The 20,478-nt window shown below is 40.6% G+C and overlaps 1 protein-coding gene across 4 annotated transcripts in view; it reads left to right on the forward strand.

The window, feature by feature from the left end:
• The window catches only part of DENND1A (DENN domain containing 1A), a 1,620,172-nt gene that overhangs the window by 1,468,416 nt on the left and 131,278 nt on the right, over positions 1-20,478 (forward strand). For 3 of the 4 annotated variants that reach the window (XM_029611167.1, XM_029611164.1, XM_029611166.1), the window contains one exon: positions 20,330-20,389. The exons of the other annotated variant lie outside the window; for it this stretch is intronic. In XM_029611167.1, coding sequence (XP_029467027.1) covers positions 20,330-20,389 — 60 coding nt within the window. The remainder of the gene's footprint in view (positions 1-20,329; positions 20,390-20,478) is intronic. 4 annotated transcript variants of the gene reach the window in all.

The following is a 20,478-nucleotide window of genomic DNA, read 5'->3' on the forward strand; positions in this document are numbered from 1 at the left end:
CTGTAAGGCACCTGAAATAAAGCAGAGGACCCCCGAGGAGTGGGCACCCAAGTTAGTCAATACCCCGAAGGGCAGAGAGAGAACTTCCAGCAGCAGCACGGAAGCGGCAGAGTAGCTTAGACAGGACGAATCAGAGTCTTGCTAACTCAGTGAGCTAGCAATTGAATACAGACTATATACCCGGATGGAGTGACGTCACTTGAGGGGGACGCCCCCGAGGTTCACGCCAATGCTGGAATAAAGACATGGGTGGTGCGCGCTCGCACCCTAGTAGGCCCTTGAAAGGAGCATGGCGGAAGGCAGCACCATAGCCGTTCTGGGGACACCGGAGAGGGCGGCTAGCAGATGCGGTGGTAGCCATTTTCCCAAGGTAAGCGGGAGGAGCCATGAACAAGGTGAGGCAAACCAGGCAAAGCTGTCTAGGACCGACGGACGCAACAGTGCCTTATAGGTGCCAAGATAAGCAGGTGTAGGGTTTTTTTGCCATTTTTTTCGGCGTTTCTGAGGGAACATTTTAATTTTTTAAGTTCGGGCATATACCAAGGAGCCTTGTGTTTAGAAGAGGGCTTTAATTCCTTTTTGATTAAAGGGCAACATATGTTAGCTAGGTCATGCATGATGGTATTCCACAATGAGACAGCAGAATCAGTGGCTGTTAATTCTAAGTTTTTAAGAGCATTTGGGAGTAGTTCGAGCAGGTCCTCTGCCTGACAAAGTTTTCTGAATTGAATAGTAGTTTTGGGAGTTGATGATTTACATTTCGGCTTCTTTAAAGAGAGATTAATATTTATCAGTGTGTGGTAGGACTATGGAACTGATGAGCATGAGGGAGATCCTGTATTTTCCAAATGTGAGTTAATGAAAATTAAATCTAGAGTGTGACCTGCTTTGTGGGTTGGAAGGTCTATTTGTTTGAATCTTACGGCGCGCAAGGTGGTCAACAAAGCCTCACAATTGGGAGTGAGGGGGGAAACATCAACATGCAAATTAAAGTCACCCAAGATGATAGCTGGTACGTTCATGTAAATGGGAAAGAACATAAGAAATTGCCATGCTGGGTCAGACCAAGGGTCCATCAAGCCCAGCATCCTGTTTCCAACAGAGGCCAAACCAGGCCACAAAAACCTGGCAATTACCCAAACACTAAGAAAGACATGAAGTCTTTGCAGCATTGCAGTGGTTGCTATATATTGAAGAATATGTTTCTTTTGTTCTTGAGTTCTCAATGGGGATTAGTCAGCTGCCACAAAAACAACTAATCCTGTTTGGAGTGCAGTGAATAAATGAATATCTATGTATCAATACCTGTTATGGCACTTAGATATTCACCCCACAGGAGCAGGTATAGCTGTTTCTCCAGCTGGAGTTTTGGGAGGCTTTTGGGATTCAGTGAAGTGGGTGAGGGTGGTGCTCCACTTTTTTAAGAAGTGAGAGGGGGAGATCAAGCAACTACAGCCTGTGACTTTCTTTTTAAACTGGGGCAGAGGGTGATCAGGCCACTAAAGTCCATTAATTTCTTTTCCAAATATCCAGGAAGTCTGAGAGCGGCAAAGCTACCCTGGGGGTAAGTAACTTAGGCCTAGATGCATCATTCCTCCATAAATAAAGCGGAATGATGAGCTGCGGGGAAAAAAAGGGGCAGGAGGGGATATTGAGCAGGCAGCTGCATCACAGTGGTGCATTTTTGCCCACCACAGTTGTGGCCACGCTGCCCACTATCGTCCCCCATAGCGCCAATGGAAAAGGTGTAGGTATTTCCGGTGCTATTGCTGGCAATAATTTCTGAAACATTATTGTCCACAGTTCTACGGGCCCCTCATTTTCCTAAACCCAGCTCAAGCTCCTCCCTTTTCCCTCATTTAAATATTCAGTTTCGTGATGTAACATACATTGTAACATAGTACAGCAGAAAAAGACTAAATGGTTCATCCAGTCTACTCCATGCAGGTCACCCCCATGATTCTGTTAAGGATAGCAACTGCCGCTTCGTGCAGGTTACCCCCAGGCCCACTACCCCCATGCTTTTTTTCATTCTTTCCCATCCTCTAGCCTTTAGTGATCCACAGTGTTTATCCCATGTCCCTTTGAAGTCCTTCATGGTTTTAATCTTCACCACTTCCTCCTGAAGGTCATTCCAGGCATCCACCACCCTCTCCGTGAAGAAATATTTTCTGACTTTGGTTCTGAGTTTCCTCCCTGGAGTTTTAAATCATGACCCCTAGTTCTACTAAATTATTTCCTATAGAAAAGGTCTGTTATTGACCATGGATCATTAAAACCTTTCAAGTATCTGAAGGTCTGTATCATATCACCCCTGCTCCTCTTCTCCTCCAGGGTATACATATTTAAGTTCTTTGATGGAGACCACCCACCATTTTGGTCACCCTTCTGTGGACTGCCTCCATCCTGTCTCTGTCCCTTTTGAGATAAGGTCTCCAGAACTGAACACAATTCTCCAGGTAAGTCCTCACCAAGGACCTGTACAAGGGAATTATCACTTCCCTTTTGTTACTAGATATTCCTCTCTCTATACAGCCCAGCATTGTTCTGGCTTTAGCTATCGCATTGCATTGCCGACTTCACGTCGTTAGACACTATCACCCCAAGGTCTCTCTCCTGTCCTGTGCACATCAGCCCTTCACCCCCCAACACATACATTTATTTTGGCTTACCACACTGCATGACTCTGCACTTCTTGGCATTGAATCTCAGCTGCCATATCTTTGTCCACTCTTCTAGCTTCCTTAAATCCCATCTCATTCTCTTTTCTCCTTCCGGTGTGTCCACTCTGTTGTAGATCTTAGTATCATCCACAAATAGACAAACTTTACCTTCTATCCATTCCACAATGTCGCTCACAAAAATGTTGAACAGAACCGGTCCCAACACCGATCCCTGCGGCACTCCACTTAACACCATTCTCTCTTCAGTAGGTTCCATTTATCATTACACTTTGTCTTCTGTCTGTCAACCAGTTTGTAATCCATGCCATCACCTTGGAGCTCACCCCAAGCTTCTCACTTTGTTGATGAGTCTTCTATATGGGACCGTATCAAAAGCTTTACTAAAATCCAAGTAAATTACATCGAGCACTCTTCCCTGATCCAGTTCTCTAGTTACCCAATCAAAGAAATCAATCAGATTAGTCTGACAGGACCTTCCCCTGATGAATCGATGCTGCTTCTGATTGTGCAACCCACCAGATTGTAGATAGTTCACTATCCTTTCCTTCAGCAGAGTCTCCATTAATTTTCCCACCACCGAGTTGATGCAAACCGGCCTGTAGTTTCCAGCCTCTTCTCTGCTCCCACTCTTGTGTAGCGGGATCACCACTGTTCTTCTTCAGTCACTAGGCACCACACTCTTATCCAGGGATCTATTGAACAGGTCACACAGCGGACCCACCAGCACATCTCTGACCTCCCTCAGTATTCTGGGATGAACCTCGTCAGGCCCCATGGTTTTATCTACTTTGTTTTCCTAGCTCTTCCCATTCATTCTCTTCCATAAATGGAGTTTCGTCTGCTCCTCCTCCCTCTACAGTTATGTTAACAAGTGACGGTCCTTCTCCAGGGTCTTCCTTAGTGAACACTGAACTGAAGAATTTGTTTAGTATTTCTGCTATTTCTTCATTTCTCTCCACCCATTGATCCTTATCACCTTTCAGTTTCACTATACCACTCTGGACCTTTCTCCTATCTCTGATGTATCTGAAAAATGTTTTGTCACCTCACTTTATCTCCTTGACAATCCTTTCTTCTGCCTGACCTTTTTCTCTCTTGATTCACTTTTTCATCTGCCTCAGTTTCACCAGATAATCCTCCCTGTATTCCACTTTTTGGGATCCTTTTTGTTTCTTAAAAGCTGCTTCTTTTGCTCTTATTATATTAGCCACCTCCTTTGTGAACCAGATTGGTTTGTTATTTCTTTTACTTTTGTTTACTTTTCTAAAATATAGATTTGTTGCTTTTGTAAATGCTCCTTTTAGTTTGCCCCACTGTTGTTCCACCTCTCCCATTTTTTCCCAGTCTTGAAGTTCCACCTCCTGGAATTTTCCCATTTTGGCAAAGTCAGCATATTTGAAGTGCAAAACTCGGGTCTTCATGTGACTTCTTCATAACCTATTTGCGATATCAAACTGTACCGTTTGATGATCACTGGTGCTGAGGTGGGCACCCACCTGGACATTAGAGACATTATCTCCATTAGTGAGCACTAAGTCGAGTATAACTCCCTCCTTCATGGGTTCCATTACCATTTGTTTGAATAGAGCCCCTTGCAGGGCATCCACTCTCTCTACTTCTGTAGATTCCGCAGAAGGGATTCTCCAGGCCACATCCAGCAGATTAAAATTTCCAACAATCAGCACATCTCCTTTTCTTCCCACCTTTTGTATGTCTTCTATCAGTTCTCTTTCTTGTTCTTCTGTTTGAATTGGAGGCCTGTAAACCACTCTGGTAAAAATGGATGCACCATCCTCTTTTTTTAGGACTGCCCATAATGCTGCTTCTCTACCCCCAAATCCTTGTAGTTCATTTGTTTGGATATTGTTTTTGATATAAAGAGCTGTTACTCCCCCTTTTCTGTCCTCAATGTGGTAGTTATCGCATTGTCGCATGCGAAAATGTCCTAATGCACGTAATAACGCCCCATCGCAATTTGAAGAATGACCCTGTAAGCCAGTTAGAACTTATCTAGCTAAGTTACGATATATATTCAGCAGCACGGCAAGCCGATGAATATGCACATATATATACATACTTAGCTTGCTAATTCTACCCAGCTAAGTTTAGACCTGCTCTATGAGGCATCTAAACTTATCCGTATACTTATAAGGCTAACTTTCTCCACCCCTGATCCACCCAGTACATGCCTACCTTTTGTGCATGTAACTGCTAACCGTACAGCTAAGCGGTGGCCCTTGAACATAGGTGCATATTCAGTGGCTGCTGCTTAGCCACATAAGTCCCATTTATCCTGCTAAATAGCGCTGAATGCACTTTGAATATCGGGCCCCCAATAACTTCATCTGGATAAGTTTAGCAGAAGATAAGTTCTGCTAAATATTCAGCTAAAGTTCTGCTGAATATTTGGCTGAAGTTATCCATGTGGCTTTACCCACATAGAGGATAACTTTCAAAACTGCTTTCATACATCTGTATATGGGTGCATGGTAATTTACTATTGTATTTTATAACCTGTTGGCAAATGATATGCACAGGTTATAAAATACATTTGCATATATGCGCATACATGCTCATGTATGTAAAAGCCGCAAGCCTCGCAAGTGCAGACTTAGCCAGAAAAGTAATGGTACTTATCTTGATAAGTTCTGATTTATGCAGCTAAGTAGCAGTATTTAGCCAGATAAGTCTGAAAAGCACTACTAGTCCATCTGTTTAGCACTTTTTCAACTTATTTGGGTATATAAGATACCCATAATATTCTAAAACAAAAGCGATATTTATCCAGATAAATTCAAATTTGTCCAAGTAACGGCAAAAACACTACTTAGACAGATAAATTAGAATTTAGCCGGATAAGTGTTCGAAAATGATATACCGTTGTATATACCATTGTATTTGTACAAATTTTAAGAGGTTATGTGAATAGATTTTACTCATGCTACTTAGACGCATTTACCATCCATAAATTGGCTTTTACCAATTTATCAGAGGATTTTATAATGTGCACAGCAATGAAATTACCGGTTTTACCAATTAGTCTACCAGTTCACCTAATCTATCTTCAGCCTGAAGACCCCCCTTTCACCCTGATCCCCCACACAGTGACTTTTTTCAGTTTTAAAATTAGCAGAAGTAAATATACACAAGTACAAGACTTACACCACTCACATTGGCAGGATGAAAAATAGCAGCTTACGCACGTAACTGTTGGCCTCTCCCTGAAACTCCCTTGACCCTCCCATTTTTTACAGCTGCAAGTTTATTTGCAGTCCCCGATATACACAAGTATTTCACGGTTTTAAAAATAGCAAAACTCCAACAACCCCACAACTTCAATATACATAGGAGCTGGCTATAATTGATATATGAAACCTCCACCTTCCCACCTATATATATTTTAGCACGTTAAATCGTAATCAAGTGATGTTAAGCAGACATTACACCCTGTTATGAAATATTGAAGTCGTGGGGTTGTTGGAGTTTTATTTATTTATTTATTTATTTAACACTTTTTTATACCGACCTTCATAGTGATAGCCATATCGGATCGGTTTACATAGAACAAGGATAACTGAAGCAATAAATAAAGTGATTAACAATAGAGGAGAATAAGGTAAAGTTACATTTAACAAGGAGTAGAAACTTGGAAGCTAAAACTAGCTGGAAAAAATAAAAGGCAGGAAGTATTGTAACATAATAGTAAAGGATGTGGGTTAAAGCTTAAGGTGCTTTAACCTGGAAATGCCTGAGTCCATCTTTCGAGAGGATAGCAAACCATTTTGAAAAGGTTAAGCCTACTAATAGCAGCGATTATATTGGAGCAGTTTTAAAAATAGCATGTACTCACATATATGCCATTTGCATATGAATGTTATATTTTTATTCATACATCTTTTGAAAATTCACCTCACAACTTTGCCACTCGCCACTTTACTGAATATTGACCTCACAGTGTTGATAAAAGCAATATCATACCAACCATAGTTTTACTGCAGTTTTTTTTTCTTCGTAAGTCTGTGGCAGTCCATCACATCATAGTGAGCTTTTATAAACTCACGATTACACATTTTATTCTACAGCTAAGCACGTATGAGGTAACTGTAGAATATTGTCATGAACAAACATATCCTAGTGGGCATGTGCCAGCAACGCACCAGGGGGGATTTCTTTGCATTCCGTTCTGCTCTGGCCCTATCCCTCACACTCATAGCTACACTTTTTTTTGGAGCTAGTGAAATAACACCTCTAATATGCTACTAAAGCGTCTGTTTTGAACACTTTTCAGAAAAATAAGTATCATCAGATATTAACCATTGAAAGGATCCTTGGATCTTCTCATATGCACCAGCTGTTACTTCACACATCCAAAATAATTTTGTTTTTTTGTTTCCCTTGGTGTGAAAATATAAATAGTCATAGTGTGAAAATTCTATGGACATTGGATAAACTGTTTTATTATCCGATGTGCTGTATAGCTGCTCACATACGTGCGTGCATGTTAACACTTCTTTTTCATCGTTTACATAGCACACAATGTGGATAAAGTCAGCTATGCCTAATATCTCAGAGTTAATGATTAACAAGATATCAGTAGCCCTAATTTCTTGCCAATTTATTTAGGATTTGGTTGATAAAAGGTGTTCTAAACAGTAATTAAACAACTCTCTGGGGCAGCAAGAAGAGATTGTTTTAAATAATGATTTGTAAGAAAGTACTCACTTAGATGTTTCTTTCCCTACATGAAAAGTATCCCATATCCAGTACATGCTTTCTATGAGTTTATCTTGTTATTTAGCTATCAGCAGTGCAACTGTGTTCTGAGCACCCATTCATCCAGCCAGTACAGGTAATTAAGATGATATTCCAACACAGCTTCCCCTACTGACCTTTTGAAAACAATGTGTTTTGCTGCATCAACAAATTAACTGCAAATCAGATGCTGTTCTTGTAAATATGGTTTGCATATAGACAGGATATGCTTACTGCACTTAAGTCATTGCAGTGACAGCTACAGACTTCAAGGTAAAATCAAGAATGTGGGCAAAGGGCAAATAATGGTTATCTTCTGATAGTCCCAATTTCAGGGGCTGGGGAAAGAGCCTGGTTTCTATATCAATACAAAGTTCTGAAATAATTATGAATAAAATATAAGATAAAAAAATATGTGGCTTACTTTTAAAATATGTACTTTAAAAATAGGCCACCTATTTATTTTAATGGATTATATTGTCTTTGTAAGCCAATAACTAGCTCTGCTTCTTAAAATTCCAAGTCTTTTTTGTCTTGGAGAGATTTTGGAAGGCGACCTTGGCAATTTGACCTAATATTGCTGCAATTAATACCTATAATAAAGGCAGTGAAAGATAGGTATGTATGGATTTTCTTGGATTTGTAAAATTTGTTAGAAATGGTTGTTATAATTTAAGTATTTGGAAATATAGATAAAAAGATAATTCATCCTATTGTAAAAATGTGTAGTTCCAGCCATAGTAGTGCATCCATGGTAAAATACTGCACTTGTGGTATACCACAAAATAATTTTGTCAACTGGAGAGATCAGAGCAAAGATATTCTAGTTTTTGAAGCTTGGATTCCAGTCTCTTCCTTTTCACCTTCAACTTGTAAATTTTTTGAGATGCCTAGAGTGAGACATATAAAACCATGCCAATATTGTAAGCCTACAAGGATTTCTTGTTTTCTTAGTTGATAATTAACAAGTACCACTATGGTTTAATATTCTGGGCAGTTTTTACTTTGTGTTGATTGAGGACCAAATTTGCTTCTTTTGAGGATGTGTGTTTGAAGAGATAAATATAATATCAACATTTATTTTCTACCTCAGCTGCTTAAATGTGCAATTTGTGCAGTAAAATATTTTCTTCCAAATATCCATATGTATCTCAGGAGAGAAAATAAATGAGGCTACCTTAAAGATAGGATATTTTTCTCACTAATAAATAGGAAAGGTGCTAGATTCTTTTCTACATATGACCTATACAGTTATGATGCTCCTTATGATGTGGGCCCTTATTCACTTGGTACTGCTCTTAGACCACCATTTCAATTCATACAGTACAGGCAAATGAAAGACTATCTAATAAGGTAGAATTCTGGTCGCTAAGGACTCTATAGAAATGGAGATTAAATAATGCTGTTCCAAAACCAATTGAATCATCATATCCTCTTCATCATTCTTCAGTTTTCTATTGTAAACTCTTTCCCCATAACTTAGCATACTAAGCTATTTTTCTTCAGAATATAAAGATTATAGGGAGGCGCTGAGAGTAGTGACTCAGTATCTTCTTTGATGGTACCAGTAGATCTTGATAGCTGAGCCCCCTTTCTTTCTTCCCTGCTGTTTTTAAGAGAAAGGCTATGCATTATTCAGTGAGCTAATTAATGTGAAAGTAGATACCACGAACAGAGGGGTGATTGGTTCTTCTCTCTCACTTCAGACTACTTGGTACCCCCTCTAGAGGGGTCATCCATGAGCTGCATGATGGAGAGCAGACAGGGGTCTTCTGTGCGAATTGGACGGTTCAGTTGCCAGGGACTTCTGAAGGTTTATTCTCCACACATGCAAGGCTTACATTGTCTTAGGTTCTCTTGTTTATTTTACAAGAACCCCCAGCAAACAATGTCTGTACAGGAAAGATAAGTCTAGCACATACACTGCCTATACATTGTACTCTCGACCTAGTTTGATGCACTCTCTACCTAGCTGCTGTCAAGCTAGGGTGAGAGTGTATTGTACAAATCTCATCTTTGTGTAGCTTTCCTCACTCCAAATCACATCAAATCTTCACTGATGTGTACTGTGCTGTTTGTACATCTGACTGTAAATGTAAAACTGGCCCCCAACCCTAGACCACCACCAAAACCTCACCTTGAGTTACTAGTTGACCCTCCTACAGTGGTATAAATAATTGACTAGTATGTGTGCCAACCCAGATGCTCTCTCTCTACTCCACTCCTCCACTCCACTCCTTTCCCTCTCCCATCCGAAACGAGATTTGCCCATTCGGGCATATCACATAGCATAACGCCATGAAAGAAGGTGTAGTTATTTCCAGCAGTAATACATGTGATAACGTGTGTTTCGCTATCAAACGCAATGTTAAACACCCATCATTTTCATAACTTTACCCAAACTCCTCCCTTTTGACTAAATTTTGAAAATCTGCATACGATTCTCACGATGCATTTTTTTATTGCAGGTGTTAGGCCTTAACACCTGCAATAACGCCCTAACGCAATTTGATGAATGAATCTGTTAGTGCCTTAAGAGCTCTTTGACACCTTGCTGCTGTTTCAGTACACATGTGAAATCCATTTTTAAACGTGTAATGCTTTTGAAAATCAGGTCTATAATATAGTGTCTCAGAAATTTGAAAAGCACTATGGGTATTTATTCATCTGTCTCTCTCAGGGTCTGTTCAGAAAATAGTGCAACAGCAGTGAAACAAGCTTTAATAAACCTTAGGTTTGTTGGTCATTCACGAACTACTAGGCTTGTGACATTTAAACAGGTAATGTCCCAGTAAACCTTTATAATTTCTAATAAACATAATCATTTATACAGGCCTTAACACCTGCAATAACGCCCTAACGCAATTTGATGAATGAATCTGTTAGTGCCTTAAGAGCTCTTTGACACCTTGCTGCTGTTTCAGTACACATGTGGAATCCATTTTTAAACGTGTAAATGCTTTTGAAAATCAGGTCTATAATATAGTGTCTCAGAAATTTGAAAAGCACTATGGGTATTTATTCATCTGTCTCTCTCAGGGTCTGTTCAGAAAATAGTGCAACAGCAGTGAAACAAGCTTTAATAAACCTTAGGTTTGTTGGTCATTCACAGACTACTAGGCTTGTGACATTTAAACAGGTAATGTCCCAGTAAACCTTTATAATTTCTAATAAACATAATCATTTATAGGATAAAATCTAGAGATCTTGTGAACTTTATATTTATATATTATTTTTGTATTTATTTGATCTTATCTCCCACATTTCCTTTCAAAAAGGCGAGTTACAATATTGATTAATATATTAATGATGTGTTATTTATTAATTGTTATGATGTTGTACTATACCTTAGACAATTTTATGTGAAGATTTGTTATAAATCAAATGGAAATGCATTACTGATCTATCGCAGGGGTGGATTACTCTGGTCCTCGGGATCTACAAAATGGTCTGATTTTCAGGATATCTAAAATTAATATGCATGAGAGAGATTTACATGCACAGCCTCCATTATATGCAAATATTTATGTGGATATACTGAAAACCAGTCCTGTTTGTGGCTCTTGAATGCCAGAATTGGTCACCCCGATCTATTGTAAAACAGACTTTTTTATTTTTCACGTTTTATTTATCAAAGTAATACAAACAAGCATAAATACAGCTTGACTGAAACCATGGTATAGCATAAAAAAAAGTCACAAAGGTATCATCTCATATAAGAATAGAAAATAATGCATTATTCTTTATCATGTCATGGGGAATGAAGAACCAATGGAACAGCCTCCCTGGCAAGAGGAAAAAAGACAATATAGGTAAACTAACTGCATTTCATATGAAGTCAAATGAATCCTGGGGTAGAGACCAGATTTGCAGCAATCCTACTATCTAATGGTTAGAAATAGTAAAACAGACTAATTTTTTATTTGTATTATCCTTGGTAATCCTTTCCTAAATGTATATTCTCAAAGGCACAATTTAACACTTTTGAACTCATGTAATAATAGGTATCATGTTTTCCCTTGATTTTCTGTTCCGGCTTTATACATCATTCTTAAAGATTTTATAAAGTGCAGAGATTTATCTAGAGTAAAATTGTAGTGGCTACTCTTTAAATTTAAGGAATTTATTTTCAAGTTTAAACATGTTTATTGTTACATTTAAATGTTTATTAAAATAAATGATTTTGCCAAACCCTACTTGTGTGAATCTTGGCAGATTCACTAGCACTTCCTGATGTCCACAGGTATCTGTAGAAGCCGGTTAAAGTTTAAAGCAAAATATGAATGTCATCTTTCTAGGAACACTTTAGTCAGATTCAACCACAATTCACAAGACTTCACAGAAAGGTATAACTGTCCATAAAGTTTTCTGAGAAAATTATTTCTATGGGCCTATTCCTCAGAGAGCTGCTTCCTGTTCTCTTAGCAACAGGAGGTCATTAAAATGACTGTGGGAGGAAGCTGAAAAATAATCCAGCCATAAATGATATCTCTCTGTTCAGGCTAGGATAGTAATCTAGTATGTTATGCTTTGCAGCAGATAGCACATAAATAGTATAAAACAAGTTGTGGATTTCTAGGAGGTGTGTGAGAAATTATCCCTGGGATCAGGATAACAAAGAGCATAAAAATTATGTATGTCTTTACTGCTGTCAAATGTTGGTACACATGTTGACTATCAGCAAATAATGCAAAAGTATTGTATTAAAAATCCATTATAGAGACATTAATTTATGTAAAAATTATATATTCTGCTCATTTTCAATAGTTTAAGGTGGATCACAAAAGTTACATGCATAATTAGAAAAAAACAAGAACAGGGCAACAATACATAATACTGAACTGCATCAAATACAAGAAGATGAATGAAATTAAAGATGATCCTGCTCAAAGGCTAAGGAGCTGTCTCTGCCCCAAAGGCCCATGAAAAAAAGAAAATTTTCACCGCTCTTTTAAAAGTAGCAGCACATTCCATCGATCTTACATTTTCTGGTACTGAATTCCACAGTGAGGTGTCATATACAGACAGCACAAATCTGAGCTTCGTCGAGGTGCACTATGCAAAAGAATGGAACCTCTAACAAACAGGAGTTGGCCGAATGGCATATGGATCGGTAAAACTGGGACTTTTATTCAATCTTTGCCTGACTCTGGCCGAGTTTCGCTCCTCTAGGAGCTGCCTCAGGGGCTACAGTGTACAAGAAATCCAAGTAGAATGATTCCAATCAATGAAATAACAGGTAATGCATATGGTAGTTTCTTAACAAACATATCTGTTGACTCATCCACGTGCACACTACTTTTGAAATATATTATGGGATATTGAGTGAGTCATTATTCTACTCTACGGCATGCCACAGTGTGGATTCATGCAATAAGTATATCTTTTATACTTAGTTTACAATACATTAAAAGTTTCAACAATCAATATCCCATAATATATTTCAAAAGTAGTGTGCATGTGGATGAGTCAACAGATGTGTTTGTTAAGAAACTACCGTATGCATTACCTGTTATTTCATTGATTGGAATCATTCTACTTGGATTTCTTGTATACTGTAGCCCCTGTGGCAGCTCTTAGAGGAGCGAAACTCGGCCAGAGTCGGGCAAAGATTGAATAAAAGTCCCAGTTTTACCGATCCTTCTCTTTGTGTTTATTGCTGCTAGCCATCTTGGATCGGCTTCTGCTTTGTCGAATGGGATATGGAGCATAAAGACAAAGAATAACATAAATCCAGAAAGCAACGTTGTTGGAAAGCAATTTATATACCAGAGCTGTGATAGTCTATTTAATGCACCACTCACTGGTTAACCAGTGCAAGAATTTGAGAACTGGAGGAATGTGCTCACAAAGAGAAGTCCCTGTTAGGACCCTAGCAGCAGAGTTTTGCACAATCTGCAAGGCTGTGAGAATGCTGGCAGGCAGACCAATAAGGAGGGAGTTACAGTAATCCAAACCAGACAGAACAATGGCTTGTAGGACAAATCAAAAATCCTGTATTAGGAGCATAGCTTTTAATCTTTGTAGCATCTTACCTTGAAGAAAGAAGCTCTTACCAGTACTCAGACTTGTAACTTCATAGATAAATTAGAGCCAAGAATAATGTCTATATTATGAAGATGAAAGATGAAACTTGACTTGTATGTGTTATGCCCATCAGTCGCAGACGACTGCGACCTCTCATGCTCACCTCTTTTTTCCCCACACCATCAATCCTAGGACGAATGGTGGCCTCCACAAACCACCACTGCCCTCCCCAGTGTTCCCGGGATGGCATGGGCACTTCCGACCACCATCTTGTTTCCGGAATCACCTAGAGCATGCACATGCAAGGGCCTCCTTTGTACACGTCATGGCGGGAACCTCGGGGGCATCCCCGCCCGATGACATCAATCCGCTGCTGTACTTAAGCTGACCAGCCCTCTGCTACTACGAGTTAGCAAGGACTTTCTCGTTGCTGAATCCATTCCATTCCTGGATCTACAGTTCCAGTGTCTACTCTTGGTGTTTGGGCGCTCTAGGTACCCACTCCTCGAGGGCCTTTCCGCGTTCCTGGCTATCTGCTCCTCGGAGGGCCTTCCTGCCTGAGACTTCTCTTGTGAGTACCTTCTACAATACCAACCTCACTGAAGCCTACTACGGTGTACCCCATGCCTCGGGCCACTATCGTTCCTCTTCAGAAATTACTTTCCAACATATCCTGAGTTACAGATATTACTGCTTCTACAAGATCCACATCCTGCACCTCAGATGTTACCAACACCTTCATCATCGGTACAGTTATCCTCGGCATACCCCGTGCTCTAGGCCACTACTGGACCTTCACTCCAGCGGTGCCACCCTGGGTATAACCTATTCCTCGAGAACTGTGTTTTATTACAAGTCCCGCTCCGCGGGTAATGTCTTGTCTTTCCTCTTAATAAAGTCTGTACTACAGCTGTGTCCTACGTCGCTGAGACCACGCCCACCGACGGTGAGGCACACAGGGCTCTTCCCTGTGGCCAGAGGCATCTCTCATCTCGGCCCAGGGTTCACATTCTTACAAAACCATAACAGTATGATCCTCAAATTTGAAACAGGATAGATCATTATCATCTGGGAATCTGCAGAGAATAATGATCTCTGTTTTCTCTAGCTTAAGTGCAAGACAGTTGTGAGTTAATCATGATCTAATTGTCAAAAAGCAGATTGCTAGGATATTAGTGGTGGCAGATCAGGTAGAAAGCTTGAGGACAAAAAACAGCATCAGAATATAGTTTATAGTGGACTCCAAGGATGGATGATAGATGTTGAACAGCATAGCTGAAAGTGCAGAATTCTGCGACTCCTTAGTTGGGACTCCAAACCATTTAGATAAAGCCAAATCATTAGACACGTTTTTGTGCACAATCAGAATTGTATGATACAGTGCCAGATATCCCAATTTCTACTAAATGATGTAATAAGACAGAATGATTTAAAGTGTCAAAGTCCGCAGATATATAGATTAGAACCATCACATAAGTAGTGCCCTGGTTGAAACCTTAGGGGCAGATTTTCAAAGGGGTACGTGCGTAAGATATGCCTACTGGGTTTATCTGCTAGGCTGTGTCAACCAAGCCAAAGTCAAGGACTCATACTCCATGATACATTCCTGAGGCCATGAGCTCAGCGGAACTGCTCTCAGCCCAGGCCATATCTGGATTGGCCCACTATGGGGCAGATTTTCAAAGGGTTATGCATCTATCTTACACGTGTAACCCCAAAAACCTGTCCCAACCTCCCCCTGCACGCGCCGAGCCTATGTTGAATAGGCTCAGCGGCGCGCGCAAGCCCCGGGACACGCCTAAGTCCCGGGGCTTTGCTAGGGGGGCATGTCGGGGGGGGGCATGTCGCGGTGGCGCGTCATCCGGGGCGGGGCAGCGGGCGTGGTTCCGGCCCGGGGGCGATTCGGGGGCATGGCTGAGGCCTCTGAAACTGCTTCCAGGCCAGTGAATCGCGTGTCGGTGGCCGGCCTGGTGCGCGCAAGTTACACCTGCCTTGGGCAGGCGTAACTTTGCCAACAAAGGTAGGGGGGGTTTAGATAGGGCTGGGGGTTGGGTTAGGTAGGGGAAGGGAGGGGAGGGGAAGGTGCAGGGGGTGGAAGGAAAGTTCTCTCCGAGGCTGCTCCAATTTCGGAGGCAGGCTGCGTGGCTCGGTGCGTGCAGGCTGCAGATTTTGCGCAGCCTTGCGCGCACCGACCCCCGATTTTAAAAGATACGCGCGGCTACGCACGTATCTATTAAAATACGGCGTACTCTTGTTCACGCGGGTGTACTTTATTAAAATCTACCCCACAATGAATAGTATCAAAGCTAGATAGTAACAGCAGTTCATTACTGAAGAATTTGCAAAAACCAGACTGGTACTGGTCCAGGATGATTGTTATGTTCCAGAAAGACATCTATTTGTTCCAAAACAATACCTTCAACAATTTTGGCTGAGATAGGCCAGTGTTAGTTAAGCACTGTAGTGTCTAAAGAAGGCTTCTTTAGTAATTGTTGACTTGAAACCCATTATTTAGACTGATAGGGAAAAATTGACAACCTTTCCATAAAAATATAGGGGCAGATTTTATAACCTGCGTGTGCGGCCTACATTTGTGTGCGCTACCCAGCGTGCACAAATGTACACTCGATTTTATAAGATGCGCACGCAGCCATGCACATGTTATAAAATCCGGGGTCGGCGTGCGCAACGGAGTGCACACTTGTGCACCTTGCGCGTGCCGAGCCCTAGGGGAGCCCCGATGGCTTTCCCCATTCCCTCTGCTCCCCCCCCCCCCACTTTCCCCTCCCTTCCCCTATCTAACCCACCCCCCAGCCCTACCTAAATTCCCCCTACCTTTATTTCAGGAGTTACGCCTGCCGGCCGGCTGCCAACACACCATCCCCCTGCACGGTCGCTGTGCCGGAGGACTCGGGACCGCCCTCAGACTGGAGCCCCGCCCCCTTTCCGCCCCTTTTTCAAAGCCCCGGGGCTTGCGCATGTCGCCGAGCCTATGCAAAATAGGCTCAGCGCACGCAGGAGCAGGTTTTCGGAGTTACTCGTGTAAGTTACACGCGTAACCCTTTGAAAATCTGCCCCATAGTGGGCCAATCCAGATATGACCTGGGCTGAGAGCAGGTCCGCTGAGCTCATGGCCTCAGGAATATATCACGGAGTATGAGTCCTTGACTATGGCTTGGTTGACACAGCCTAGCAGGCAAACCCAGTAGGCCCACACCAACAACAGGCAGACTCACTCTAACTGGGACAAGATCTTAGACTTCACCTTACCCCAGCCTCTTCTCCCACAGGTTGAACCCTGAGGTTCTGAGGCCAGGCAGACTTAGGCGAAAGTCCAGAGAAGAGCAAATAGTCGTGTTCCAGGTGGAGATCAGGTGATGTCGGTGTTCAGGAAATGGTCACGGCAGGCTGAGGTCAGTATCCAGTTTGAAGTGCTGAAAAAAGTGCAAAAAGCGGAATATAAATCTAAATAAATAAATCCAAGCAGAGATCAGGCAGCATCAGTATCCAAACTATGGTCAGAGCAGGAAGAGATCAGGTGGTGTCAGTATCCAGGCTATGGTCGGCACAAGAGATCAATCTGGAAGGCAGACAAGAATAGGAATGGAGCAAAGACTGAGTGGGCTGGAGCATGACAGAGGCAGGACAAGCAGGAACAATGCACCGGGAGGACAAGCAACACACACTACAAGCAAGGCAGGGGACCTGTTGCCAAGGCACTGGCTGAGAGCGCAATCTTGAGATGAGCAGATTTTGTCACCGCAGATTGCCAGTCTCGTTGACATTTGTCAGTTTCCTCTCTTGCTGTGATGTTCATGTGGGTTTCTACCCCTCCTATGTCTTTTGCTCTCTGGGCCTACCAGGACGGGAAATGCTGAAGAGAACATGTTTATAGTTCTTGGATGGGCTGGAGTTCCATTTATACAATGATAACACTTAATAGCTGGATTTAGGACTCATGATTGCAGGATTCCTGAAAGAGCTCTGGTGCATAGTCCCCATCTGAGGCCTGTCACTATGAAGACTTGGCAAAGTGAGCTGGGAGGGGATACAAAACAGGGGAAACTATCTGAGTAATTGCAACTGAAAGTTCATCATACCAGATCCCAGTCCCTGTTCCAATTCACATGGAAGCCCAAAGGAATAGCAGAAGGAACTGCTGGGCCCCCCAAAATCTCACTTTTCTACTCCCTCTGGAGTGTGATTCTTGTCACAGGTGTTGGAATGAACTGCAAAACTACAAATCTTCCTCTAAAATCTCTGCAATATTTGTGATTAAATCATTGCAAGAAACAGGTCTCAAGATTGATTGCTAACCAGCTTTACTCTCCTTGGAGTGTAATTTGTTTCCTACCATGCTCTATCACCTGTCTTTTAACCAGTTTCAAATAATTTATGTCCTTAAACCAAGAAGTCCAGCTTGTTTGAGGCTTTTGTGTGGATCTATGTCAAATGGCTTGCCCTACTGAAATCTAAGTACACCACATCCTTATATATACAGGAATTAATTTAATAATATATTTTCTGATGCGAAATCTAAGTACACCACATCCTTATATATACAGGAATTAATTTAATAATATATTTTCTGATGCTCCTGAGCGTACCTCCTTACATCCTCATAGCATGACCTCTTATTCTAGAGTATTCTTTCTTCTGAAAAAGTTTACTTCATATACATTAATGCCTTTTGAGGTATTTGAATGTTTCTGTCACATCTCCCCATCTCTCTTCTCCTCTAGGATATTCATATTTATGGCCTTAAGTCTCATCTTGAATAACTTTTGGTTTAGATCCTGCACATTTTCCCAGTCTTTCTTTCAACCACCCCTAGTCTGTCAATACCATTTCAGAAGTAAAACCTATACAACTGAACACAGTATTCTAAGTGCGGTCTTACAAGTGTCTTGTATAGAGGCATTATCACCTCATTTTTTTCCCACTGGTCTTATACCAGTGTTTGTGGAATATTTTATTGGAAAGTCCTGCTGTATCATGCTCCCAGACATGTTTCCTATAAGAAAAGGACACAGGTTAGAAAGTAGAGTTCACTTGTTTGTGTCTTTGCAGTGATTATGATCAGTGAATTGATCTGCTCAGTAGGAGGTGATCCTTAAGTTCTGTGTGGTCTCTTTTCAAGAAACTGTTTTATTCACTCTATTTTAGGACTATTAACAATTGTCCTTTTAGCACTGGCACCTCTGCTAACAATATTGATACTATGTCTTTTAATATTTTCATCAAAATACAGCTGCAACTTTTTTCTGGTAGAGAGATGATCTTATATCAGAGGAAGTTCTTTGTGGATCTTAAAATAAACATATTTCCATAACTGAATACATTAACTTTGAAAAGTAGGAAGTCCAAGGTACATATTTAAAGGTGTAAACATGCTATTGTTTCTGCTTTAATTAAATGATATTAAGATCTATGCCTGTTATTATCAACTGAATGTTTTGTTTCTATTTAATTATGGCGAGTTAAATAAAATAGTACAGAAGTGTTAATTTGCATAATTGTGCTAGTAGAGGATAACAGAGAATTTTTTTTGTTTGTGAAAGTCCTTGTATTCCTTCATTTCTAAAGTATTTATTCCCCCAAAATTTATACCAGACTCCAGAAATTCAGCTTGAAAAAATCTTTTCCATATCCTAAACTGATATTGCTGCCAGATTCTCTGTGTGTGCTATAATGAATCTATTTTTGGATTTCTCAATTTGCTTCCAGTTTATTTTAGCACATGTACTTTGTTCCATATTGATATAGTTGATGAATAAATCTAAGAGAGATTAGAAAGATGGTCTATATTTTTTATGAGCTGAGCCTCTACCTACCATTTATGTATAATGCTATTAAGCATATACACTTTGAAAATGCAAATAGATGCTAATCTTGGGTTATAAGAAAGGGAAAATTAAGTAATGCACATTTCTTTTTTTTCCTACTTTCCAGTGAACAGACATAGCAACTGATCAGAAAGCAGTTGTTGCGAAGGTAGTTTTCAGATTGGTTACTCTAAAATTCAAGCAACTTCGGAGAGCAGTAGAATAGAACATGCTGTATTTCAGCAACCTGATTCTTCCAGAAATGTATTTTTTCCTCCCAAACAAAGTTTGGAACATTATGCTGTTTTATTTGAGGATTTGAGATAACTGAGCTTTTCCTACCATGGACTGATTCTTGCTTTAATGGGTGAAGAGCCCTTTAGGATGCTGCCTCTAAGTTATCATCATGCATGTATAACAGTCTTGAATTACAGTAAAATAATGATTCCATCTCAAAAATGACTGTTTTATAGCTTTCCTAAAATGACATTTTAGCCAAGCTAACTCAAAAAGTTAGATAGTTTGACATGTTCATTTAGTGATTCTACTACAGTAAGCTCTACATCCAAAAGAAAAGAGACAATTTTAAACGTAAAGATTCTTTACTATGGGATGTGAGTTTGTGTAACTGGCTGACTGGAGCCCATCAAATAAACATTGTAGGTGCATGCTGTTCCTTGATATACTCCACACGCGGCTTGGACTGCCAACCAGGTTGCAACAAGAGTATTCTTAATGCACACCAAACTTCAAATCATATAAAGAAATAATTTATACATGACTTCTTTTTTATGATAGCACTATACACCATCAGGGAGCTAGGTTGTTCAGTCAATTAGTTCACAGTGCCTCTTTAACAGCACCTATACTTTTTGGTAAGTAAAGGTGGCTTTTCTCTTCAGCTGATGACATCCAGGAAAACTGTTTTATAGATTTATTAAACCAGCTATTTTCTTTGAATTATAATATACACATTTAAGGAAAGTAAATATTTATCAGTACTGTATATATACTCACGTATAAGTTTCCACTTCAATACAGCAAGAAAAAGTCCCTCCACCTCGACCACCACCTCCAAAGATACAGCGTTCTACCATGCCTGTGAGTAGTTAGTGATTTTCTCTCTCTGCCACAGCTTAACACTGCCTGAATTGCTCTGATAGTACTACTAAATCTTGATAGTATTCACT

This window comes from Rhinatrema bivittatum, chromosome 8 (genome assembly GCF_901001135.1).
Source record: "Rhinatrema bivittatum chromosome 8, aRhiBiv1.1, whole genome shotgun sequence".
NCBI classification, from domain to species: domain Eukaryota; kingdom Metazoa; phylum Chordata; class Amphibia; order Gymnophiona; family Rhinatrematidae; genus Rhinatrema; species Rhinatrema bivittatum.